Source organism: Perca flavescens, chromosome 8, assembly GCF_004354835.1.
Source record: "Perca flavescens isolate YP-PL-M2 chromosome 8, PFLA_1.0, whole genome shotgun sequence".
NCBI lineage: Eukaryota > Metazoa > Chordata > Actinopteri > Perciformes > Percidae > Perca > Perca flavescens.
The window spans coordinates 12,409,695-12,436,031 of NC_041338.1; the positions used below are offsets into that span (position 1 = coordinate 12,409,695).

The 26,337-nt window shown below is 42.5% G+C and overlaps 1 protein-coding gene across 20 annotated transcripts in view; it reads right to left on the minus strand.

Annotated features, from left to right (window-relative positions):
- mical3a (microtubule associated monooxygenase, calponin and LIM domain containing 3a) overlaps positions 1 to 26,337 on the minus strand; it is a 121,139-nt gene that overhangs the window by 25,029 nt on the left and 69,773 nt on the right. For 8 of the 20 annotated variants that reach the window (XM_028585466.1, XM_028585469.1, XM_028585471.1 and 5 more), the window contains 23 exons: positions 24,700 to 24,896; positions 24,408 to 24,526; positions 24,227 to 24,292; positions 23,917 to 24,090; positions 22,786 to 22,887; positions 20,486 to 20,596; positions 19,603 to 19,716; positions 19,308 to 19,412; positions 18,773 to 18,886; positions 17,718 to 17,819; positions 16,450 to 16,557; positions 15,856 to 16,042; positions 15,001 to 15,095; positions 14,707 to 14,800; positions 11,327 to 11,522; positions 8,340 to 8,590; positions 7,926 to 8,018; positions 7,048 to 7,209; positions 5,230 to 5,304; positions 4,950 to 5,063; positions 4,777 to 4,856; positions 1,242 to 3,276; positions 321 to 415 (listed from right to left, as the gene is read on the minus strand). In XM_028585466.1, coding sequence (XP_028441267.1) covers positions 321 to 415; positions 1,242 to 3,276; positions 4,777 to 4,856; positions 4,950 to 5,063; positions 5,230 to 5,304; positions 7,048 to 7,209; positions 7,926 to 8,018; positions 8,340 to 8,590; positions 11,327 to 11,522; positions 14,707 to 14,800; positions 15,001 to 15,095; positions 15,856 to 16,042; positions 16,450 to 16,557; positions 17,718 to 17,819; positions 18,773 to 18,886; positions 19,308 to 19,412; positions 19,603 to 19,716; positions 20,486 to 20,596; positions 22,786 to 22,887; positions 23,917 to 24,090; positions 24,227 to 24,292; positions 24,408 to 24,526; positions 24,700 to 24,896 — 4,789 coding nt within the window. Of the gene's footprint in view, positions 1 to 320; positions 416 to 1,241; positions 3,277 to 4,776; positions 4,857 to 4,949; positions 5,064 to 5,229; positions 5,305 to 6,505; positions 6,569 to 7,047; positions 7,210 to 7,925; positions 8,019 to 8,339; positions 8,591 to 11,326; positions 11,523 to 14,706; positions 14,801 to 15,000; positions 15,096 to 15,855; positions 16,043 to 16,449; positions 16,558 to 17,717; positions 17,820 to 18,772; positions 18,887 to 19,307; positions 19,413 to 19,602; positions 19,717 to 19,895; positions 20,597 to 22,785; positions 22,888 to 23,916; positions 24,091 to 24,226; positions 24,293 to 24,407; positions 24,527 to 24,699; positions 24,897 to 26,337 lie in introns of those variants that run through there. The other 12 variants (XM_028585470.1, XM_028585467.1, XM_028585482.1 and 9 more) reach the window with 10 other exon arrangements.

Genomic DNA, 26,337 nt, shown 5'->3' on the forward strand with positions numbered 1-26,337 from the left:
AAACCTGCTTGAGTCGTTGGTGTTTGCTTCCAATTTTCAAACTGGAAAAAGCGAGGGCGCACTAGCTTCTGAATAAATCGGAGATGAAAGACATGATATCACGCTTCGCTATCGCAGAGGCGCTGCTGCTCGAAAGGTTAAGGATTTCCGAGAGGCTGCGGCTCAGAGCAGCTGGTGGCCGCTGATTGTCAGCAGATGTGTTGCAGACTAAAAATGGCTTCTCAGAAATGAGCTCAGGCTGGCTTTTGCGAGGCTATGCGTGTCTAAATACCTTCGCGGTGAAGATGTGATGTTTTCTAATTGTGTCTACTGTTACTCACATCTGCCTTTGACTTCTGGGAGGACCTCTCCAGAACATCGTCACAGGACAGGTCGGATTCCTCGGAGAAGCTCAAGTTTCTGCGGGATTTCAAGTCTGTAACAAACAATAATAAAGACAGGGTTTTTTTTGGGGTTACACTTTACTTGAAGATATCTACATTAGAGTGACTGTCGTGAACGTGTCATAAACATTATAAACAAGTCATAAATGTTTATGACATGCTTCTGTCAGTAAGTGTCATTCAGTTTTTGTCATGACAAGTTATGTTATGGTTAGGGTTAGGGTTAATGTGTTCATGACTGTGTCACAGACACAGTGTGCACGGAGGGGAGGGGCTGTATGTGTGAGTGTGTGTATACTGTATGTGTGTGCGTGTGTTTTATTGTTTAACTATATTTGTGGGGTCCAAAAACCGGGAGTCCAGTGTACTTGTGGGGTCCTGACAGCTTTGTGGGGCCAAAATAATGGACCCCACAAGTTTAAAAGGCTGTTTGAGGGTTAAGACTTGGTTGTAGTATTAGGGTTAGAATTAGGTTATGGTTAGGGTTAGGGTAAGAGTAAAGGTTAGGCATTTAGTTGTGATGGTTAAGGTTAGGGTAAGGGGCTAGGAAATGCATTATGTCAATGGTGTGTGTGTGTGTGTGTGTGTGTGTGTGTGTGTGTGTGTGTTTTGAGAGAGACGCGTTAGTGAGAGAGAGACGGAGGGAGAGCAGGGAAAGGAAATGCAGCTGAACAAATACGTTGCGTGTTTTAATAGCGTAAAAAAAAAAAAAAAAAACGCAATATGCTGCGACCGGTGTTGATTCTGTGGCGCACCGCCACTAATTAGTCTATGTGTGGGAAACACCGTTTGTTTTTTGTTCTCGAAATGTAACAAACAAGTATCACATTCAAAATGGCCCTGGATCCCCTTTCTTACCGGATGATGGTGAGGTTTTCTTCTTCCCAGAGTCCTGAGTGGTGGAACTGGAGGACGGCGTGCTCGGACATGATTTATCGTCCTTCTTCTTTTTGTCCTTCTTGTACCCTGAGAAGACGGCCTTCCACAGCGACTTGTGTTTGGGCGGAGTCTCGTCTGTGCCGGAGAGCCTGCTGCTGTCGTTCTTGGCCTTTTTCTCCTTCTTATTCTTGCGCGGCGAGAAAAGGGAACTTCGTTTTTTGCTCTTACTCGTAGAGGAGCCGTCTGACGAAGCCACCGAGCTGTCCAGACTCTTGTTGCTGCTGAAGAAACGCTCAGGTAAAATATCGGCCTTCTTTGACTCCAGAGCTTTCACGGCTGATGTCTTCGGCGACCCGGCTGACTTTTTACTTTTTCCGACAGCATCTGGGGTTACGCTCCAGGCCGTTTTAGGTAAGGCACCCTTGTCTTTGTCAGATTCTTTCATTTTGTTGAGCTGCTTGGCCATGGCGTCTTTCAGAGCCTGGCTCTTGACTGACTTTTCTCTGGCCTTCATTCTCTCCTCAGCGATCTCTTTGGCCTCTGGGGAGAACTGAGTTGCCCTCTCGGTCTTGGAGGCTTGGTTGACATGGATACTTGGTTTACCGTTTTCCATGGCTAGAGCCAGATGTAGGGGAGGTCTGTACCTGCTGGGCTTGCTGGTGGGTGGAGTATAGTACCGGTTCATGCTCGTGTCTGGTGTCCGCTCATCATAGGCCTCTTCCACGTCATCGGCAAACGGAATCTCCTCCACCGTCTCCACAAACGACTTCCTCGCCTCCTGCGGCCGTGGCTTCTTCTTCTCCCTCATGACGACCACTGGAGTTGGTTCTGGTTCTGGCTCTGCCTGGGGTGAGTAGACTTTCCTGGGCGCGGGTTTGGGTGCGGACACGGGGCTCAGCTGGGTCCTCGGTGCAGGAACAGGACTCTTGACTTTCGCTGGCTCTTTGGCACGCTCAGGTAGAGGTTTTTCTATCCCGTTGCTCCAAGACACCTGGTGTCTCTGCTGCCGGAACACAGCGGGAGACTGATTAGCAGGCACAGGTGGCGGCGGGCTGGAGGGCGGGGTAAGCATGGTGGAGTCGGACGTGTTATAGCTGTCACTGTTTGCGGTCTGGCTCGTGGCCATGCTCCCGTTCCACCCCAGGCCAGAGCTGCTGCTCAGGTCCCTCTTATCAGAGCCATTACTCTTGGGCTCCGCAAGAGCAATGGGGGTAATGACCTGACCCTCAAGAGTTATGTTGAGTCTGCGGATGACAGCGCGGCCAGTGAAGGCAGGCTTCTGTTCCTCCGGCACGTCGGGAGACTGTGTCTTAACAGGGTCGGAGTCCTGCGCTGGAGCCGTGACAACACTCCTCTCTAAGATCCTACTGCTGCGGTCCAAAGGAGTCAAACCGAGGCTCTTTCTGATCTCGGCACTCTTCAACCAAAATTCCTCAATGATATCGGTCTTTTTAGATGGAGTTTCCTCTGTTGAGGAATCTACAGAATTTGAAGGCTCGGGCGGGCCATTGTCTGTTTTGGTCATGGGCGTGGAAGTGACCGCAGGGACAGGCTGAGTTCTGACCGGAGAGTCGGAGGCGAGGGGTGACGAGGGTTCCTGGCAGAGCAAAGGCCGAGCGCAGATTGGGGAGAGGGAGTTGCCTGTGAGAGGGCAAATAGAGCGGTGAGGGTAGACGGGAGATATAGGTGTGCAAGTCTCCGGTAAGGGGGTGGGCTGAGAGCGGATCGGGGAGCCAACAGGTGACTTGACAGGGGATCTGACGGGTGATCTGACGGGTGACTCGATGGCTGGTGATGATTTGGTGAGTGAACTGGGGGGATGTGAGGCAGGGACATTGATAAGGGAGGCAGCAAGAGTAGGAGAAGGGAGAGAGGAAGGATCGCGGACTGGTGCGGGTGAAGGGAACAGAGGGCTATTGGCGGCTGGTGAGGGAGATGTCCTCTCAGCCTTCGTTTCCTCCGGTATGAATGGTTCTGGGAAAAAGCGGGCACCAGGAGACATCACCAGAGTTATCTGGGAAAGAAAGAGAGAAGATCAAGACTTAGTCAAAACTAGCATCACATTAGAGATGTTCCGATACCGATACTAGTATTGGTGTCGGCTCTGATACTGCCTAAAACGCTGGTATCGGTATCGGGAAGTACTGGAGTTTATGCACCGATCCGATACCACCACGTAATAAAGTCCTAAAGAAAATCTATGTTAAAGTAGTTTATTTATGTTCTTTTTTCCGTTCTAACTGAATAACTGGATAGTAAAAGAAAGTTCTGGGGCATTCATTGTTTGTATTTGTTCATGTTTCACAAAGAGTTTAACCTGAGCCAGACCGACAACAAAGATAGAAATCATATCACATCCATACAGGGATAGTAGTATACAATTTATTAAAACATAATAAAATATATAACGCACTGGTATCGGATCGGTACTCCGTATTGGGCCATCTCTACATCACATACAGTACAGGCCAAAAGTTTGGACACACCTTCTCATTCAATGTGTTTCTTTATTTTCATGACTATTTGCATTGTAGATTCTCACTGAAGGCATCAAAACTATGAATGAACACATATGGAATGATGTACTTAACAAAAAAGTGTGAAATAACTGAAAACATGTCTTATATTTTAGATTCTTCAAAGTAGCCATCGTTTGCATTTTTGATAACTCTGCAAACCCTTGGTGTTCTCTCAATGAGCTTCATGAGGTAGTCACCTGAAATGGTTTTCACTTCACAGGTGTGCTTTGTCAGGGTTAATTAGTTGAAGTTTTTCCCTTATTAATAAAAAAGCAAAGGGTGGCTACTTTGAAAAATCTAAAATATAAGACATGTTTTCAGTTATTTCACACTTTTTTGTTAAGTACATTATTCCATATGTGTTCATTCATAGTTTTGATGCCTTCAGTGAGAATCTACAATGTAAATAGTCATGAAAATAAAAGGAAACGCATTTGAATGAGAAGGTGTGTCCAAACTTTTGGCCTGTACTGTACCTTGGGACAGTGATGAAATGTAACTAAGTACATTTATTCAAGTACTATACTTAAGTACACATTTGAGATACTTGTACTTTACTTAAGGCTTTTCTTTGTATGCCACTTTTTACTCCACTAAATGAATCTGACTTCTTTAGTTACTAGTTACTTTACAAATTGAGATCTTTGCACACAAAACACATGTAGTTTATAACACGGTGTTTTATTGTAAATTAAAACTACCCAACTACAAGTACAGCTTAAAAGGAAAACACTTAGTTGACGGACAGAACAGTTTTCATCGTTTCCAGTTTCTAAAATGTGAGGAATTTTCTGCATTGAGTACTTTTATTTTTAATACCTTAACTACATTTTCCTGATGATAATTACATACTTTTATAGAAGTAACATTCTTCATGCAGAACTTGCACTTGTGACAACGTTTTTTTTTCTTCTTTTTTACAGTGTGGTGTTAGTCTTTTTACATGAGTAAAGAATCTGAATACTTCTTCCACCACTGGTGTGGGATAATCTCACCTGTGATTCAGGCTCTGGAGATGGATTGAGTGGGGAAAGAACAACATCTTCTTTCTGCATGGGGCTGATGCTGGATGGTTCTGAATGCACAAATGACAAAATGGTACTAGTTTTTCTTTGATGTAAAAATATTGCTGAGTGATCAATTTAGAGGAATTATTAGGGGCATGTACCAATACTGGAGGACATTCTCAGACTTTCTGATTTCTTGGCTTCCTCGGGAAGCTCTTCGGCACGCTCTGACTGATGCAAATGAGCCTCAGCTTCTGCATCTGAAGGGATGTCATCTGGAATTTCCAAATAACATTATGAAATATTTAATTGTTACACAGCTTTAGAACGTTAATAATTTATATTCTTTTTTTTGTAATGAGGCAGAGTTATTTATGAACCAAATCATGTTGTGAGAGAATTGATGGATTCATTATTATTAGTTCTATTATGACTGCTCACCCTGATCCATCTCTGTACCAGGCTCCATATCCGGACTGTCTGCTTCTGCTTCCAGATCTCCATCCTCACAGGGCTCTGGGCATGACAAATAAATGGCAAAAAGTGAATCAACTGGCTGACAAATTCTCTGTTCAGACAACAGAGCCAGAACCTTTTTCAACTTCCTAACCTCAGAAAATCTTGCTTCAGGCTAAATGTTAAAAAAAAAAGAACTTTTAAAAAAAAGAAAAGAAAAAAAAGAGCACCAGAGTTCAAAGATTGCTTAATGAAAAAATATATCAAACCCAGTTTTGAAGAGTGAAGCGCGTTTATAGGAACAAATTAAAAAGGTTGGAAAAGGATGAAAAGGCTTCTAAGCCAAAATCCTTTTTTTTTTTTTCTGAAGACAGCTTTAAGAAAAGTTTTGTGGCAAGAAAATCATACATGAAATAATATAAGTCAGTCAAACAATGTGAACAAAAGCTTGGGCACAGAGTAGCATTAGTGAATAGATAACATGCAGCTATCCATTTTTAAATGAGCAAATGGATGACATTTAAACCAAGCAAAAGCACAACCCAAATGTTAATGACATTGGTTAAGAGATGAGCAATAATCCCTCATTTAAACAACATTTGGTGGGAGAGACTATGTTTTCTAACAAAAACTTAAATGACCCACACGGTTAATTCATGCAGTTTTAAAACAATATTACAACATTACTTCTATATAAACTAGATAGGCCTTTTTCCGTGTGGGTGCACAAAGGCACATACTGAAAGAACATTGTATTCTAATGGGTCTTAGCTTTTAACCCAGAGTACAAGTGCCGCATATGAATCCAAATGTATTGTGAGGGACTCTCATTAAATTCAGTCACGCTATTAAAAAGTTGAACAGCCTCAATATCTGAACTTTGTGCAACTGCCATTTATGGGTTAGTCTAAAAAGGTAATAACAGTAATGGCAGATTCCAGGTGAAATACTTCACACATTACCCACCAGGGCAAGACTGAATGTCTCTCTGGGATACATTATATTAGAGTACAATATACTATGTGAGTAATAAGAAAATACATATTTTGGAAAGTGGAAGGGTAAAATGAGAGTTTGGGAAGTGGAATTTGACCCCAAGAGAGCAGAACTCTTGAGAGCAACAGCCTTACAGCATGCATGCTTGTGAGTTAACTGGTCTCTGTATGCGTTCCTGCATGCTCCAGGGAAAAGGCCAGCCGATAGACAGATAAGAGTACGAGTCTAAGACGGGATGTCATGATCCCTTTGAAGTCTGTGCTACCTCCAGACATGGACTCCAACCAGACTCTCACTGCCTCGTGTCGGGCGGACGTGTGGGCAAGGGCTACGTTCAAACCAGGGGATACGGAACAACGAGGGATAGATGGCAGGGAAATAACAGTAAAGTAATTAGACACATGAGAAAGAACACAGCAGAACACAAAAGAACAAAAGCAGAACAAAATCAAAAGACATGACAAGGGGGTTATGAGGTGCACTGGGATGTGGTTGAAGAACATTACATTCACCCCAGCGACTCTGAATAGCAAATTAAGAGATTTAGCACAAAATTACGACATTCCGAGAAAGAAAAAACAAAGCAATGTGACAAAAACGTACAAAATCAGACACGATTATAAACAACAGGTGGGTTAGTCGGGAGAGGTGGCTCCTTCTGTCGCAGACAAACGCATACAAAAACAGAACAGCAGCAGCCACACTGGGGGAAAAGAGACACCCTGATCCTCAACCCTGTGAGGCCTACAGCTTGGGACTCGCCCAGCAGAGCCCTCCCCAGGTGTTCAGCTCCTCTGGGTGGGTTACCTGTAGAGGAGGCCTGCGTGAGCTCAGAGGGTTGGGAGAGTTGGGAGGCTGAGGCCAGCTGGCCCTCCGTGTCTCCCTCAGAGTCCACGTGTGTTCTCACCAAACCTGGGATGGCCTGAGGGTCCACAGGCTGCAGGATCTGTTGGATCCTTAGGTTCCTTGCTAAATGAGGGTGTCGGCATACAGTGTAGTGTTGATTTTTTATTTTTTTGGTGATGTGGTGAAGTTGTGTGTGCAATCAGAGACAGTTAAAAGAGAGATGAAGGCAGTTTTTGTAGGAAGGGTAGTAGTAGAAGACAAAGAGAGGAGGGAAAAGACAGGAAAAAAATGAAAGAGAGAAGGCAAAGGGACAGTTAGAATACAGTGGCAATAAAAAAATAAATAAAAATCCAGGGACAGGGAGGCTGCATGCACTAGACGAAAGTCAAACAATAAAAGTGAGCTTCAAAGATATGAGGTTAAATAAAAAAATTATATCCATTGGTGAACGGAACAATTCTGCCACTCAATACCAAAACATAGCTGCAGCGCCTGGGGGGGGAGACACAAAAATCTCTGACATTAATCAGTTTAGTTTATTAAAGCAATTTACAAAAAAAGGAGGTGTTAAACAGGTTAACAGCAGCTTAAAATGGGATACGACTCACAGTAAGTCTTTAAAAGAAAACACACTTATGAACACAAAATCTTTTCAAAAACACAACCGCAAACAGCAAACCAAGACCAAACACAAAAAAATAAAAAAAAGGACAAGCCTCACTCTCATAGAAAATCCTTAAATAAGAAGCCCAAAACCAGCCAGGATTATATATATTATATATACTGTATATCACGCTCAAAGTTACTGCAAACACATCCACAGGCAGTTCTGCTGCTACCTTTAAATGTACCAACATCTTCTTCATCTGTGAGGTGCTTCTCCAGCCAAAGGCCTGACTGGAGCTCTCTATCCCAGGGGCAGTAATCCCCCTCTGCCAGCAAGGGGAGACAGAGGCCCAACCAAAAAAAAAAAAAAAAACATACAGATACACACATACACGCGCACACACACAAACACACAGTGGACATAGGGGGAAGTAATGAAGAGGAGGGGATGGAAGAGGAGAAAAGAAGGAGAGAGGGATGAGGAGAACAACGTTTGAGACGGTGACACTTCACATGAAACAGATTTTCGATAAAAAGCAAGTGTCAAACGGGAGTATGGACAGGGTGCTGACGTACACCAAAGGACACGTTTCCAGTCTCCCCAGGGACCATGCTGAAATCACACCAAGGGTGACAAACAAGCCTACCGTCGCTCGACTCGTCGTCCTCTTCCTCCTCATCTTCCTCCTCGTCTTCATCTACTTCTCCGTCTCTGCTGACCGCGTCGGCCAGAGCCTCGCCCTCTTCCTCGCCCTCTTCCTCGCCCCTCAGTTTGGCGTGGAGCTCCACCGCCTCCTTCCAGGGAACCCCGCCGAGGTCGGAGGGGCTGAGAGGCTGCTGTTCCACCTCCTCCTGGTCCTCCTGCTCATCCTCCTCGTCCATTTCTGACTCGGAGCTACTGTTGGACAACAGAGGAGGAGTCCCAGTAAAGTGTTAGAACAAATGGAGCGGGAAAAACAGACGGCGTGCAAAATGCAACGTGGCTTCAACTTGAACTTCTACTGTACAAGATTTCACTAGTCAGTCTGACTTTGCGATTTCTGTTGAGGACTGTAATAATTTCTATTTTCCATAAGTTCTTTTCTCATCATAGATTTTGTTTAGAATAATGTATTTGGCGTTTTTTTTTTTTTTTTTTTTTTGGAAACGACAGCTTGGACGTGAAAGGGGAGAGAGAGTGGGGGGGGGAGTGACATGTAGCAAAGGGCCGCAGGTCGGATTTGAACCCTCGGCCGCTGCGGCGAGGACTGAGCCTGTGTACATGAGGTGCACGCTCGACCAGGTGAGCCACCCAGGCGCCCCTGTTCTGAATAATTTATTGAACTTTAAATCTGTAAAATGTCAGAAATAAGAATAAAAAAAAGAAAAAAAATGCACATCACAAAACAGCCCAAAGTGGCAGTCCTCAACAATACACGATAAGACAGAGCGAAGAAAATTATCACGTATTCAACTAATGGTGTGTAGAGTAGGGCTGGGAAAAAAATCTATTTGATTTAAAAATTGAGTTGGTAGGTCAAATCGATTCATATTTCCAAAAATTGATTTTTTTTCAGTCTAAATACAGTATAAATAATTTGGATGTTTAACAATCTTTGTTGCACACTGCACAGTGACTTTTCAGTTAGAGAAAGGGTTTGCCTGTGCAATTTTGTTTATGTTGATGCACTTTAATTAAATACAATAAATATATATTTTTAAAATATATTTACAGTTCGCAGTTATTTTGTTTTGAATGGAAGGGGGTAAAAATCGAATCGTGAATCAAATTTTTTATTAAAAAAAATCACAGATTTTTTTTAAGGGAAAAAATCGCCCAGCTCTAGTGTAGAGTTAAACGATTAGTCAATTAATTGTTTCGTTGATTGACAGGAAATTGAGCAGCAACTATTTTGATCAATTAATCATCCAAGTATTTTTTATTATTATTATTTTTTTAGGAAACATGTATTAGTGTGGAAAAGAATTGGTATTTCTACACCTTTATACAGACATATGAGTAGGAGATACAGTAATGGTTCAAAATAAAAATCAGCTCCCACACACTGTCAACACTAAATTTATTCCCTGCCTGACTGAAACGTAGCTATCATTTATATACAGTGTGCAGAAGCTGATTTTTTAAATTTATTTTTTAATTAATAGTTTTCGTAATATCATAATCAATATTGAAAACATGTGTTAGTTGCAGACCTAGTGGATGGAGGTTGTTTATATCAGTGAATGTCAGATGGTCACTCAACCTGGCACCTTATTTAAAGAAATGCACACGGGAATAATGAGGATTGTTTTTATGACGTTGCTATCACATTTATTTGGCCCACTAAAAAAAATCCAACAAAAAATCAGCTGCACCAATCAATATCATAACTAGAAATCCAAAAATGCATAATGTTTAAAGAGGCCCTGCTCCTTTTCAGTGCCATATTTGTACTCTTGGGGTCTACTAGAATAGGTTTACATGCTTTGATGTTCAAAAAAAAAAAACATACTATGTTTCTCATACTGCCCATTGCTGCAGTGCTTCTGTCTGAGCTCTTGGCCCGCCTTCCTGAAAAGTCCAGTCTGCTCTGATTGGTCAGCTGGCTCAATCCGTTTTGATTGGTCAACCAAAATCAAACTAGCCATTGGGCGGGCTGTGCTTGCTCAGGCAGCACGTATGAAAAACTGGGCTGGCATTCTCAATCAGTGATGTCACTAATTGAGGATTTTTAAAAACAGCAAGCCGTTTTCAGGCAGTTGAGAAAAAGTGCTGTCTGTGATGGAGAAAGCTCCATTCTGAGTGAAATGTGTTCATTTGTACTTAATACATATATTACATACACACAAGACTATTTAACACACTAAAAGACAGGAAAATCCCCAAAAGCCTAATACATGCTCTTTAAGACATTCAACAACAGCGGCATTTAAAGGAACACACTGACTTATTGGGAATTTAGCTTATTCACCGTAACCCCCAGAGTTAGACAAGTCGATACATACCCTTCTCATCTCTGTGTGTGCTGTAATGCTGTCTGACGGCTCCAGCGGCATCAGGCCAGCACAGAACATGCAGGTGAATGGTTCCAGTAATCCTACTGCTCCGAATAAGTGACAAAATAACGTCAACATGTTCCTATTTACATGTTGTGATTTATAGAGTCACAGCGTGTCCAAAAAACAACGCAACATGAGACACAGCCGTCTTCTAACTGTAAACAAACCGGGAACTATTTTCTCAGGCGGAAGAATATAGTACTTGGGCGGAGTGATATGCTCGCAGCAAGCCTGTCTGAGAATATAGTTCCCGGTTTGTTTACGGTTAGAAGATGGCTGTGTCTCATGTTACGTTGTTTTTTTGTACACGCTGTGACTATACAAATCACAACATGTAAATAGGAACATGTTGGCGTTGTTTTGTCACTTTTGTCACAATTCGGAGCAGTAGGCTAGTTGGAACCAGTTACCTGCAGGATCTGTGCTAGGCTAAGCTAATGCTGGAACCGTCAGACAGCGTTACAGCACGCACGGAGATGAGAAGGGTATGTATTGACTTGTCTTACTCTGGGGGTTACGGTGAATAAGCTAAATTCCCAATAAGTCGGCATGTTCCTTTAAAAAGTACATATCGACGCCGTTTTGATGCTATTACCTGGAGCCCAGGTCAGCGTCTGCGGCCTTGTCCAGCACGCTGCTGAGGTTGTGTTCTGCCAGTGTCTCCTCAGGCACCTCCTCCAGCTCCTCCTCCTTCTGCAGGGACAGCCGGTAGTTCTCCAACTCGATGCGCTCCGGAGTTCCCCGTAGACGTTTAGCTAGGCTGGGCTCCTGCAGGCCGTTGACCTCTGGCACTGTGGTTAGCGATGGAGCGTAAGTGGAGACCACAGATGAAATGGTGACATCGGGGTTGGGCAGCAGGTTGAAGGTAAGAAGGCAGAGGAAAAGAGAGCAAAAAAAAAAAAAAAGCAACTGAGAATCCACAGTAAGAGAGGAGAGGAACCCTCTGCAGAGCAGGAGCCATCCAGGGCTAAATTAAAGGGGGCATGATTCAAACTTTCACTGTTATTTATCTGTGGAAAAGAACGGCAACAACCCAAATCCACTGGGTCTCTTTTTGTGAAAACGACTGCGTTTATGTGAACACATCAGCCTAGTAGCATCAAATCCATCACACATCCAACAATGTAACTAGTGCATTTCCATACACATTTGTTGGTAAATTACTTGTTCCCATTTACTCCCACTCTACCGAAGCAACTTTGTATTTTAAGGACAAACTGACAAGGACACACCAATTGAAGATCTATAACTGAATTTATTGCATTAGATTATAGTCCTCAGCAAATACTATCAACAAAACACACATAACACTCTAAAATAGTTTTGTCATACTACACTTATAAGTACCAGGTTGGTGCCTTGCCTTTTTCCCATCCTGAGAAGCAAATCTTAAAACTGTATTTTATTTCCGAAATGCGTCTTTGTACTTTATTATGAACTAATATGAGTAGAATGGATCAAAGTAAAGTATTTTACACATTATACTACACGTGTCGTCTTTCTACTCGCTTAAACATAGATTACGTTGCTCTCCAATTAGGACAAAATATCAATGAGTCCCATCTAAATCCCGCTAAAAAAAAGCTTTATTTAAGTTATTCTGTGTAGATAAAGAATATGGTCACAACTGCAATGGTTTCCTTTTTTTCCCTCTAAACGAGGCAACGTGCCAGAAAATGCAAAACATCTGTGAACAAAACCTCATATCCTATATATCATATCTTAAATATTTAAAATAATGAACATTATTAACTGTATTATTGGAATTACTTAAATATTAGGATGTGTATCTTCTTGTTATCGTGACACTATTTTTCCATATCTTTTATAATGAAAGTAATTCTTTAATTCTGTTATCTAAAATATTTTTTCGTATGTCTACAGTTTCACTACGGTATTTATGAGTAACTATTTTAAATTTATAATGCTAAACTTGCCACACAATGCAGCAGGCCTACACTTACACCTACTTACGTTCCAGTTATTCTTTTTCTGTGAATCTAACCAGCCTGTTCTGTTCAGCTCTGTCAAGTCTTGTTGATTATATTTAACAATAATATGCAGTCCAATTAATGTAGCAAAGATGCACTTTATTAAAGGAACACGCCGACTTATTGGGACTTTAGCTTATTCACCGTATCCCCAGAGTTAGATAAGTCCATACGTACCCTTCTCATCTCCGTGCGTGTCGTAACTCTGTCAGAGGCACCCACCGCTAGCCTAGCTTAGCCCAGATCCTGGAGGTAACTGGTTCCAACTAGCCTACTGCTCCCAATAAGTGACAAAATAACGCCAACATTTTCCTATTTACATTGTAACGTTGTGATTTGTATAGTCACAGCGTGTAAAGATAACAAGGTCACATGAGACACAGTCATCTTCTAACCGTATACATACTGGGAACTATATTCTCAGAAAGGCGAAGCACAGCTACTTCTGCTACTTGGGCGGAGTGATTTGCTCGCAGCACCTGAGAAGCCCCGTGGTGAGGAGTAGAGAGTTCGCCTGGAGTTCGCTCAGAGTTGGAGTAATAATCACTCCGCCCAAGTAGCAGTGCTTCGCCTTTCTGAGAATATAGTTCCCAGTATGTATACGGTTAGAAGATGGCTGTGTCTCATGTGACCTTGTTATTTGACTATACAAATCACAACATGTAAATAGTTGGCGTTATTTTGTCACTTATTGGAAGCAGTAGGCTAGTTGTAGCCGGTTACCTCCAGGATCTGTGCTAAGCTAGGCTAGCGGTGGGGGCGTCAGACAGAGTTACAACACGCACAGAGAGGAGAAGGGTATGTATGGACTTATCTAACTCTGGGGGGATACGGTGAATAAGCTAAAGTCCCAATAAGTCAGGTGTGTTCCTTTAGGCTAATACAAGTGTGTTTTAGCAGCAATCTGTCGGGTTAGAGGCTGAGGGAGGCAGGAGGACAGGGCAGCCGAGAAGGTCTGACAGAGGAGTGGAAATTCACAATCACAAGGCACTAATTCAAGCACTAGAAGAGCTCTCAGTTTTAAGCTGCTCTGATAGGAGGGGGAAAGGTAAAGCTCACAAAAGCACTGATCCAGGCATTTCATCACAGTACGGGGAGTTTCAGTAAGAGGGATGCTGTAGGTGCAAAACAGCTTCCATAGAGAAAGGAACACATCACAAAGCAGGCTCTAAAAGAAACACATCACACAGGAGGAGGTAGAGCTAAAAGAAAGCATTCACAGGCCACTAGAGGTTACAATCACAACAGAATAAAGCTTGGCTCTTTATTCAAACAAAGACAGGCAAAAATCTTCCTCACGTAATTAACTTAGATTGTATAAATGTATTGCAATATGCCAATTTTAATTGACATTTTGAGTAAGAAAGCTGGCACATTACTGCCACATCTTATGATAAAATTAGAACAAGAAGAGGGTTACGAATAGTTAAAATTGCTGCCTGGAGAGCTGACCAGAAGAAACTCTGTCCAACTCTTTTTTTTTTTTCCAATTACCAAGCCAAGAGAAAAGAAATTTGAAGATGCACCATTCATTTCCAAAAAATGACGCTACCAGAGGGCTGCTTAACCGCCTGGGACAATCAAAAAGGCATAAAATGGCTGCTAACAGATGGAACGAATGCTGCATCTTCAAGAAAGCAATCAAATAATCAATCACTGAGACAAGGAATCACACGATTTACATGATCACTCGGCAGGCTCAGTCGGCTAAATCTATACAATCCCACTGGCGTTAGTTGGCAAGGAAGGAAAAAAGGAGGAGGAACAAGAGAGTCATGCTAGAAGAGGTTGAGCAGGACATTGATGGTGAAACAGCAGAAGAGGTAGATGCAGTAGGTACACAGGAAGGGAGAGTCTAGGGGGTTGTGTGCCACCTGGTGGCAGGTCCAGGAGAGCGTGCGGAAGAGGGTACGCAGCGGGACTCCCACACCCCTGACCAGACGGCAGGGCGCAGCCACCACAGCAAGAGAGGAAAGTGGGGTACCTGAGGGCTGGAGCTCGGCCGAGGGGGCTGCCGCCGCCATCGCCCTTCCGGGGGCATCAACGGTCGCCGTAGGAGTTTGGGGCGCCTGGTTCTCCTGCAAAAGACAGACGACATCAACCACAGCAAAGTTCCCCTACTCAAAACACTACTCTGCATTCCCACATGTTATGCCCCTTGTGTCCCTTACCTTAGCACTGCATTTTGAAGATAAACCAAACAATTAATCTCTTCATTTTTATGCCAGCCAATTCCGGATTTCCTCCAGGATTTTAACTAGTGAACAAAAGCAGGTACCTTAGCAGCGACTGGAGCAGGGGAGGGAGCAGGCCTCTTTCTCTGAGCATAGCCAGACAGACGGTAACAGAAGTGGGGCTTGCAGTAAAATTTCCCTGCAGGATAAAAGAGACAGACAGCAAATGAATTGAATGCATAAATAAAATATATAGACACTGCATATTCGGTTGTTTTTACCTCAGAGTCCATAAGCTGTATCTCTTATGCAGGAGTAGACTGTGTGTTTGTCATTTACAATAAAAAAAAGATCTTCCTTTCTGTCTCAGTTCAGACCGTCAGTGGGTTTAAGTCCCACGGCAAACTCTGAAAAACAGCTACTGTCTCAATAAACAATGTGCTGCCTGTCCGGGAGCACAATAGACACGTCCCAAAGAGGAAAAATATGGAATCATGAGACTGCACTCGGCTCTGGGGTCAAGGTAATGTAAATGTGTCTTTGAGATTTACATCTTAAAAGCCAGAAGGAGTTAAAGCCTATTTCAAATTATTCTGAGGGCATACGTGTTTGTTTGTACCAACAACAAAAAAATAGACACGCCTGATGAAACTTGGTGCAGTGTGTGTGTTCATTTCAGTTCATTCATCTCAGTGTCTCCGGGAACTAGTATCCACTGGAGAGTGGGGGATTGTGGTGTGCATTGTCTGTCTGCCATAGCCTTCTTTGTCTTATGCAACCACTGGAGGGAGCCAGAGTCTAGATAGTGGTTTAACAAAAATCTGATGGCTTTGGACCAGGTTAAGCCCAGGTTTAAGTGTCGTGTGACAAGTTCAGTTAATTTTGGCTGCAGTTGATGTTTAGGAACTTCACGACAATCAAAAAAACATAAAAAATAGTCCTCTTAACGTTAGTCTTACCATCCTCCACATCAAAGGCGTAGGAGGACAGTCGCAGTGTGGTGCCACAGTACTCGCACTTAAAGCAGCTGCGATGGAAGAACTTCCCCTCCGCGCTTAGCCTCTCCATAACGTACACACGCTTTCGGCAGAAGAAGCACACATCACTGCCGCCGATGTTGACGGGGAACTCTTTTCTGAGAGAGCCCTGTGGAAGGATAGAGCATTGATCAGTTCGAGGAGAGGAGAGGAGTGGAGAGGAGAGGAGAGGAGAGGAGAGCAGAGGAGATTTAGTGGACATCACACACCAGGCCACTGTAAATTTATGCTGGGTATTGCTACTTTATAACCCAAGGCAACACCACAACAGAGCAAGTCAATGGCTATTTGTCACTAGGGAATGGGGATCTCTGATCACTATGCAAATGATCAACAAACAACAGTATCCCCAACAGCTGTTACTTGTGGAGCAAACACACACTACAGGTACAGGGAGATAACGGACACATCATATATCAACAACGTAGCAGTGCATGAAACAACACTGATTGGCAAGTGAGGTTTTGATCTGTGCAGCAACATGCCTTCCACCCCATGCATGGGGAACATGCTTACCAAATCCCTCTTTTCGGGTTGGGGCTTAGGGTCTTCCTGAGACTGAAGTTGACTGGCTATCTGTTCAGCCAATGAGCTAACTCCGCCTGTGTACATCCTTACATAGCGCTATCAACAGCATAAAGAGGGGGGAAAAAAGACAAACAGGTGGACAAACATCAGAAAATGATGGATGGTAAAGGAAAGAGATAATATATATATAATTTTTTTTAACTGTTGGAAAAGTGGGAAGAGGAGACTGTAATAGTTTCTGACAGGACATTTAGACGTGACAAAGCAATGTTTCCATGCTGGATTGATCAAGCGGTCAGATGTGCTGTCAGCACCACCTAACTGCAAAACCAAATATAGCTCAAATAGCCAAGTTCCACTGTGTATGTGCTTGCCAACAAAGACAATTCTTGCATTTGGGACATCAGAAAAAGAGATCAAGTATCCCAGCATTTTGAAAGACGACAGCTACTAAGTAAACCTGTGCTTCTGTAACATCACAGTTCATACTGCACATGCTTGCACACTCAAATAAAGGGGTGATGCATTTTTTTTTTATCACATGCACACACACAGAGAGGCCCTCACACTGCACTGTGACATTACTAATCAAACAATAAATATGAACAAAAGAGAATGCTGGAAGGGAGGAACCATTCAATCCGGTTTGTTACTATCCATTATCCATAACACTGAATTAATCTACACCCAGATTAGGTTTACATCTATTAAAACGCTATTGCATCCCCCTATAGGGGAAGAATTGAGTTCAGTTTGTAGTAGGAGGCAAACCTAAGCCATGCAAACTATTGCTGTGGATGAGATTTGAGCACGCTTAGCAGTCCTACTGCATTACAAAGTTGTTACCCCACCACAATTGGAACTGTGCTTGTCATCATGGGAATTAACTAGATGAGTTTTTTTTGCTGCCATGCTGTGATCCAAAACAACTACTAGGGGCTCCCTTGGCAAAATAACTGTGATAATTGTAATTGAGTTTAAGTGTGCGCCAGCTAAGAATATTTTGATATCTGTCCAGATAGAGTCCCAGTCATAAGGACTGCTTACTCACTCAACTACAGAAAACAATTAACAGGTTGCAAATGAGTTTCATAATTTTTGACAATAAGCAGCTGGCTTTTAACGCAAGTCTTAGATGAGCTTGAGTCCTGTTAAGCAACTTGTTCTTAAGATGATGCAGCTTCACGAAAGACCAAGTGCAGGAGCAGTGTGTTAGCGTCACCACACTCCATTCCTTCCAGGCGTGAAATGACTACCTGTCTCAAGGTGTCAGAGGTGGAGGGGGGAGAATCAGGAGGAGACTGGGCTCGGGGCAGGTGCCATTGTTCCATAAAAAAACGTGAGGGTTTTTTCTTAGGCTCCACACAAAAATAGGGAGAGAGGAGAATAGTTAAACATTTTTAAAAATGTTAATTAAACAATTTAGAAACCTAGTATGAACTTTAATGTTTCACATTATTTTCTGAATTAAAACTATTAGACCAAATTTTGTTTGGAGAGCGGCTTGTTGGTCAGCTTTATTCCATCTGGGTTTCTATGCTAACATGCTAGCATATTTCGCTAGTTTAGCTAATTGTAATTCAATGTAACCTCCATGTTCTTTACTGTACCTTTCTCCTTAATGCTATTCCTATCTTGGCACACTTGCCAATAAAAAGTTCCCTGAACTTGACTCAAACATCAAAATTAGTCGGTTATTTTTGGTTAGCTGTTAAGTCATTCCCTCTTGTGTTCTATGCTAACGCGTTCGCATAAATTGCTGAGTAAGAGTTGGCAGCTAGCACTATTAAAATAAAGATTTCTTAGCTCTTCATAGGTTTTTACAAACTGTACTTTCATACAGTTTAAAGATGAAATGTCATTAACTCTACAGTTGATATTTACATCTCTTTCAGCAAAAGAATGTATTATTAACTACTGCATTCAAATTATATATTATGGTTTTAGTCATCTCTTTCCAGTCAAGGTTAGCTATGCAAGTCTCCCATTGTCCATTTACTACATAAACAGAGATACTTTAATTGTTTTGTGTGGAATTGTATCATAAAAAAACATTATTCACTTACCATTTAGTTTTACTGCTATTATGAGTTCTTATTTACATCCTGCCCTCTTACGATAAATAGTTTAGCCGAATGATGCGTTTTGTTGACATGCTTAACTAATGTAACAGTACCAACAACCTACTGGGGATACAATTATTTTGTGTCTACTCTGAAAAAGGTAAAGTTGACCAACATGCTAAGTCTCCCAAAAAACGTGTCTTCCTTTATCAACATGTATAAATATTAGACTATTAATCAGTTTTCACCTGTGGTCTGGCCGACTTGCCCTCAAACTGAGAGGCAAGTTGCTCAGCCCTCTCCTGAATGCTAAGCACATATAAGGGCATTTCATCATCAGAGTGTAGAGGCCTTGCTGGCTCCTGCAGAGAAATAGACGATTCAATCACAAAAGGGATATAAAAGGAGGAAAATTTAGTTATTCTTTGCCTTTTCAGTAGTTTCCAAAAACAAATCTCCTTTCCAAAAAGTTTGTCATTGTGGCCACATATGGTTTGTAAGCCATTGTTTTCATAGCTCCAGCTGTCAGCCTTTAATTCAAGCAGTAATGTAAGCCTGTGTGGGTAAACGGTAAAAGCAATGCCCTGCAGTTAGTGAGGCTATCTAGCAGAAATACCTAGCAAAACAATAGTCTACACTTGAGATGAATACACATGGATTGAACAAGCTTGAGAGACCCTTCAACTAAGTTCTCAGAAGTAAAAAATAAAAAATAAAAAATTCCATAAGAGGTTATTTCTCAGAGATGTGTTAGAAAATCACACCACAGCACCAAAACCTAACCTTTCTGGAAGAGTCAGGTGAGGATAGGGGTAAACCAGGACTCACACTCAGGTCCCGGGACAAGTGCCACTGCTCTAAAAAGAAACAGGACGGCTTTTTCTTAGGCTCCAGGGGGAAAAGAGGAATAGTTGAAAGATTGAATTAGACTTCGTAGGATGTGCATACGCCCACCAATAGCACGTTTTTTTGTTTGTTTTTTTAACATACAGTGCTGGCTAAGAAATGTACCCAATAAAACCTGACGACACATCATCGGAAACCACATTCTTATAAAATGTCCATGCACGGTGTTCACCTTTGGTGGCCTGTCAGGTTTGCCCTTAAACCTGGAGATTAAGCGATCCGCCCTCTCCTGTATACCAGGTATGTGAATGGGTCTTGGGTCTGTCAGGTGCGGAAGCTTCCACTCCTGCCAAGGAAGCTCTATTGAGACTTGATGATGATGATGACGACTTGGGTGTAGCTAAAGGGTTGATGCTTTCAACAGCAGTCTGTTTACACCTACTAAACCATTATCTCAGAAATATGCCAACCAAAAACCAACAGCAGTGACAAGCTCAACACATATTCATGCAATCTCTCGTTTACCCTGTATTTTAGAGGCATCTCATAGTATTCAAGCTCCTCTTCCTCCGGACTTTTACGCAAATGCTTGAAGGCAAAAATGAGCAGACACACACACACACACACTGTATTAACACTTTGGTTTGCATGAGGCATTTAAACAGATTCTCGCAAAAGGAGTTGTGGACTATTGTGATAGAGAACAGCTTGTCATGCAGAATCTTTGACAGCGCCTGACAATAAATTAAAACTACCCAAGGTCCTCTGAGTCTACATTTATTTACAAGCTGTCACATCCCGACAGCATACAGCATACCCTTCAGCATGAAAACGAGCAGCTCGTCGGATAATGACCCACACTACCCACTCGCAGGGAAGTAAACAACACTGTAATCCCTCTGGTAAGTTCATTTGGGAAGACGCTGAGTTTTATTTTTATTTACGCAACATACTGCAGAGGTCAAATCTGAGGTACGGATAATAAAATAAGAGGATGCTTTCAGAGAACAAAAAAAAGGGGAGTGGGTGGAAGGGGACACTGGATGGGTTTGCCATGGATTTGTGGCAGAGATAGACAGACACAAACAAGACAGATACAGCAGACTGTGCGTCACCTCTGAGTGAAGAGAGAGCGAGGAAGTGGAGGAGGAAGAAGGGAGCAGAATGGTTTTCTTTGGGCAGCTGCGAGAGCCCGAGCTGGACAGTTGGTCTGCACCACTCCTGGCCTTGAGAGATGAGGGACAGGAACAGCAAATTCAGCAGAGGATGATGAGAGAGAATGATGATGAAAATGAGATTGCGAGTAAGAGTGTATATATTCTTCATACTCCTGATTGTTGTAATTCACAGAAGGCCCGTGAATAAAAATGCTTTCCAAAGCTCGCAAAAGTAAGGGGAAACTATATCTAAAAAATATTTGTGTTAGCAAAAATGTAGTCATCCGTTTGGTTAATAGGATTAGTGGGGTCCCACTTCACTTGCTTAGGTTCGCTTACACTACAAGCACTAGTTAGCAATGCCTGACACACACATTAAGGAGAAGAAAAAAAAAACAGACCACCCACAAAGTGCATATGGAAAAATAAAACACTATATAAATACACCCCAATGGCTGTCAGCGAGAATTTTCCAAAATGGGAAAAAAAGTCACTAGTGCTTTAATTAACCTTGATATAAACTTTAAAGACCAGTATATATAAAGCGTTCTAATAGAAAAACATGACCACTGAATATAAGCGGGGCTTAAATAATGATATCCTATACACTGTGTAGAAAAGTGATTAGTTAAAAGGATTCTCAAGATTATTTCCAGTCTTAACAATTGACTTTAAACTCATTTACTCTTCAGCTAGAGATTTACTTTGCAGTGAGAAGACACTTAGGAACAGCAGTGAATTAAATCCATTTAAAGAGGAGAGTTTGAAGCTATAAATCAATGTCTGTGAGGTGAATGCTTAATCTAGTGACAAGACGAGAAAAAAAAAAAAAAAAAAAGCATCAGCAGGAGAAAACTGGTGCTGGCTGCCACTTCACTGCACTGACTCTGATTATTCGCATGAGAGAACAGTAAGCAGGATGAAAACCAGGCAGGCCAGCCGGCTACAGCTGGTCTTCTGCTGAGGCTGGAGGAGTGGATATAGAGTAGCACTGGGTCGTATTTCTCCGTAAACAACAATTCAACACACCTACGAGTCAGGCTGGCAGCTAACAAAATAGCAAGCTTAATTGCATCTAGTTCTGCAGTGAGAGCAGAAGCATAGCGGCTGGTACTGGAGCTCTCAGGTAGGGCTGCATGAAAAAAGTAATTAAAAAAAAAAGATTATAGTTTCAATTTTGCGAGGAATCAGTACCAAACAAAGATGTTTTCTTTTGTCTGTAAGATATGATTTGTAGGCCGGGACAGCTCTGCAGCACCACAATACTACATTCAGAATGGTTTGACACATATTTTGCCTTTAACAAATATTGCGCCATCCAACCCTACGATTTGGATATTGCACTAGTCCATATTGCGATTTTGATAAATTCGCGATTAGTTGTGCAGTAGTGCAGCCATCCTCTCAGGTCATAGAGAAGTAGCAGAAAAAAAAGTAACAAGAGAGAGGGGGAAGGTAGACATCATAGAAGGAGACTACCCATTTGGTTTCTGTTCTATAATCTGGCCTAGAGCTGGGCAATATATTGATATTATATTGATATCGTGATATGAGACTAGATATCGTCTTAGATTTTGGATACTGCAATATTGTAATATGGCATAAGTGTTGTCTTTTCCTGGTTTTAAAGGCTGCATTACAGTAAAGTGATGTCATTTTCTGAAGTTAACCAGACTGTTCTAGCTGTTCTATTATTAGCCTTTACCCACTTAGTCATTATATCCACATTACTGATAATTATTCATCAAAAATCTGCAGAGGCGGGGGGATCTGGACTTAACGGGAAGTGAAAGGAGTTGGAGGACTACCAGGCCAGTGGAGCTAACCATACCTGCTCCCCTCTGTTAGGCAGTGTCTGACACTTGATCATTTCTTTGTAGCGAATGCTCAGCTGCTCCTGCTGCTGTGTGCGTCTCTGAAGCAGGACAGGAGAAGCAAGGAGGAGAGACCATGAAGGCGCCGCACTTGTGCGTCTCTCACACAAACACACACGCACGCACACACAGCTATTTGATTGAGAAGTTAAAAACACTCCACACACTCTTGTTAACCACACAACTAGAGCTATTGAGTTAATTCCTCCCAATCTCACACAACAGATCAGCACCCGGTCTACAGAGAAGGTGAGGCTCAGACTAGTACAGGTCAGCACAAAGCAGCTTTCCCCACTATGGCACACCACAGGGACATACGGTTTAGAAGGTCAGCCTAGTTGTTAGTCTCTATGGGGATAAGGTGGGGGCGGTTCCACTCTTTACCTTTCTCCACGCTGGGACAGGTGCCAGGCGCACCGGCTCATTCAAAGGGGTTTTGGGCGGGATAAGGGGCGAAAGGCAGTCCAGATTGGGCAGAGACTCCCCCTTTGTGGTCAGATAAAGATGAGTGACAGCGAGCGTGGCCAGCGAGAAGCCCGAATAACCATGCAAGGCATCATGAAATAGTCCATGACGGGAAGTGGAAGCAAGGAGAGAGAAAAGAAAACAGAGAGAAGGAAGTGAATCATGGGTGGATGGAGTCACATTGGTTTGAAAATATAATGCGTGTTCAAAACTAATAAAAGGAAATGACAGAGTCATAAGACTATCATGCTGAGGGACTTGGGTAGTATTTATAACAGCACTTAAGATATAATTAAACAGTAAATGCCATGCAGAATGTACATCAATAATGAATGGAAAGAGAGGAAATGCACAAACAGTGTACTTAAAGTGCAACTGCTCCACTATTCAGCCTTTATAAATACTCAAAAGTCTTCTCCGCAAACCAAAAGTTTTGAAAGTTAAGTTTTCTATTAACATAATCATCGAATCAGCTATTTTCACAGGCTTCTGATGGCCAAAGCGATACACAAACAGAAGCTTTCACATGAAAAAGAAATAAATAAAAGAAAATCACAAGTAGCTATTCCAAGACACGGTTACAAGACAGCAGCAACAGTTGAGAGCTGTCTTTCTGTCCATCAACAATACGGTCTAGTGTTCGCGTAGCCCAGTCCTCCCCTCCCACTCTCAGTGGCAAGCGAGCCAAAGCCCTGTGAACCAGCTCACCCGAGCCCTCCAGGCCCAGTCAGCATTGTGAGGCCGTCCTACATGACGCAGGAACAATACCCAGCCTGACCAATATTAGCATTCTGGACCTCAGCTCATTAATACAGTGGCCTACAGCTTGTCAATCACACAGCGTGAAATCTACATGTTCATCAAAATGTTCATTGTAGGAAGAAAAAAAAAAAAAAAAAAAAAAAAAAAAAAAAAAGAACCACAATGAGTGTGCAGAAATAATCTGAACTCCCACGATGTCCAGAAAGTTTGACCATGTATTACTTGGTTGGTTAATCGTTTCCTCCTAGCGGAAAGCACACAAACTGAACCGCGCGACTTCCTCCATACCTGCCGTTTGAGTCCCGTGGGCTGCGGCGCGTTCTCCTCAAACTTGGCGAGCAGCTGGGTGGCCATGACTTTGACTTTGTTGTGGTTCCCCGCGGCGCAGGAGTCCATTTTTCTCTCCGACAGGACGGCCGTGGCGGGCGGCCTGTCGTCACGACCGGTCCTGGATCCCTCCTCCTGCGAGAAAGGAGGAAAAAAACAGTCAAATCGATTCGCCTGCTGCAGTCGCAGTCTAGAGGGATTCATTAAAAGTCTGCTCTGGTCGGATGGGCTGCTCAAAATCTGAAACGAGTTTGTTGTCAGAATTACTCACATCTTCAGACTGGCTGGTTTTCCTTCTCTTCCCCAAACCGTCCACATCCTTCTCTTTTTTGTCCTGCTGATGACACATCATGAGTTATTTTCACTCCTACTAAAACAATACACATAAAGTTCAATTTTTGAAGTTTTAGGACAAATCTAGGGGCCTTAACAGGTATTTCTAAGACACCGACCTTCGGATTTCGTTTCCTGGATATTGCTATGCTCTGACCAAGTTTGCTGAGGAAGGAGATGGGAGATTTGGTGCTGGATATAAGTGCTGCCTTCTCCTCAGGACTCAAGTTGTGGTTATCTGAACAGAAATCCACAAAAAACAAAAAAGTAAATACACACAAAAATTGACTTTTAAATCTTCCCAGTATTATGGGTAATTATGTTTTCAAAGCATCTTACTTCTGTAGTTACAGACACCTCACAAAACCGCATTACAGAAGCAAGCAGCCCTACTGTATCACCCGCTCTCACCTCCGGGTGGCACTGTGTCCTTAAACATCTCATAGAACTGGCTGAGGTACATGACCATGGAGAGTTTGTCTGGCTCCACCACAGACGACATCTCCTTGCCAGTCATGCAGGGCGAAATGCCAAATTCCCTCTCCGCCACGTCGAAACCCAACTGGTTGTTCTTCTCCTGGTCTCGCTCGTCCAGGGAATCAAAGTCACTGAGGGCAGGAGCAAGACAACAAAAAAAAAAAAAGAGAGAATGAGACGGGACAGGATAGGTGCGGCGAATGCGATGACAAAGATAAGGGACAAATATAAAAAAGCTAATCATAAACCATTCATCTCAATCGTCTTAAATCTGCCCCTGTAAATGTAACACAAATACACACATACAGGATGATCATTCACAACTTAATTTTGTTGATTTTTGACATCAAATTTGATTGCAACTCTTTTAGGTTTCAGTAGTGGAATTTGGCGGACAACATACATTTGACAATAATTCTTTTTTTTTTTTTTTTCTGTGTACAAAATAATAAGAGATTGAAAAAGATGTGACTTTTGCATTAGAATTCTTCATCGACTGCCATTTTGAAGCCTGACCTACTTTGTGATTGAGAGATGAATATATTTCATATGAACCCCATTAACTGTTTTACAAGATATATACTGTGTTTGAATATTGCAGTAGGAGACATGAAGGTGTACTTTAGGTGTACCAAGGTGTGATTTCTCTGGCCTTTTATGGGGCAGCAGAAACAAACCGGACACAACACTGACATGGTGTCACCAAGTTGATATGGTAATATATTAGCAAACAGCTTATTTACAAATCCGACATATACAGAGCAACGGTATCGTTGCAATATCACTGTTCTTTTGAAAAGGATGTTTCTGACCACCTGAAAAAAAAAAGAACTCTCTTGAGTCCTGCTTTGCTCTCTGCCAACTCCTGACGGAAACATCTGGATTTTTAGCTGATAAAAGCTGCACCATGTTCACCAGCTAGTTGCTAACTTTGTCTGTCTGCTAGCATATTGTTGGTTTTTAGAGGGTTTTTTTTTCTCTAAAATCAGCTGCCTGCTGTGGCTGGAAATAGAGGACGGATACCCAATCCGAATCTGAAGGGACCCGACGAGCCGGGCCGGGTTCGGACAGATATTTTGAAATGATGTTCGGGTTGGGGTCGGGCTCGGTGACATCAGTGCACCTCTTTTTTGCGCCTGTATTAACGTGCGCTTGTTTGCCCCGTGTGCGCCGATACGCTCATCTGTTGACATTTCCGAATGCATTTCCTACAGTTGCTTAATAAAAGCGGGCTTTCCACACAAACAAACGTACATGTGTCATTGGTATCGGACGCATGCCGGGCTCGGACAGAAAAATGCGGCCCGATCACCGCTCTAGCTGGAAACAACGCTATGAGCAAAGTAAGAGTTTAACAAAACCGCTGTGGGCTGTGATACCAGAACAATAAGCAGGACCGACGCGAGAAACTGCAGAGCCGGGGTGTAACTCTGTGGGTTAGTCACTGCAAGAAACTCCTTTCACATTACACATAGCCATTTCATCATTAATATCAAAAAAATATTAATGATGCCGCTTTGAATTTCTTTAATACAATCCAAATCTCATGATTAGCTGATCTCCTGATGCACA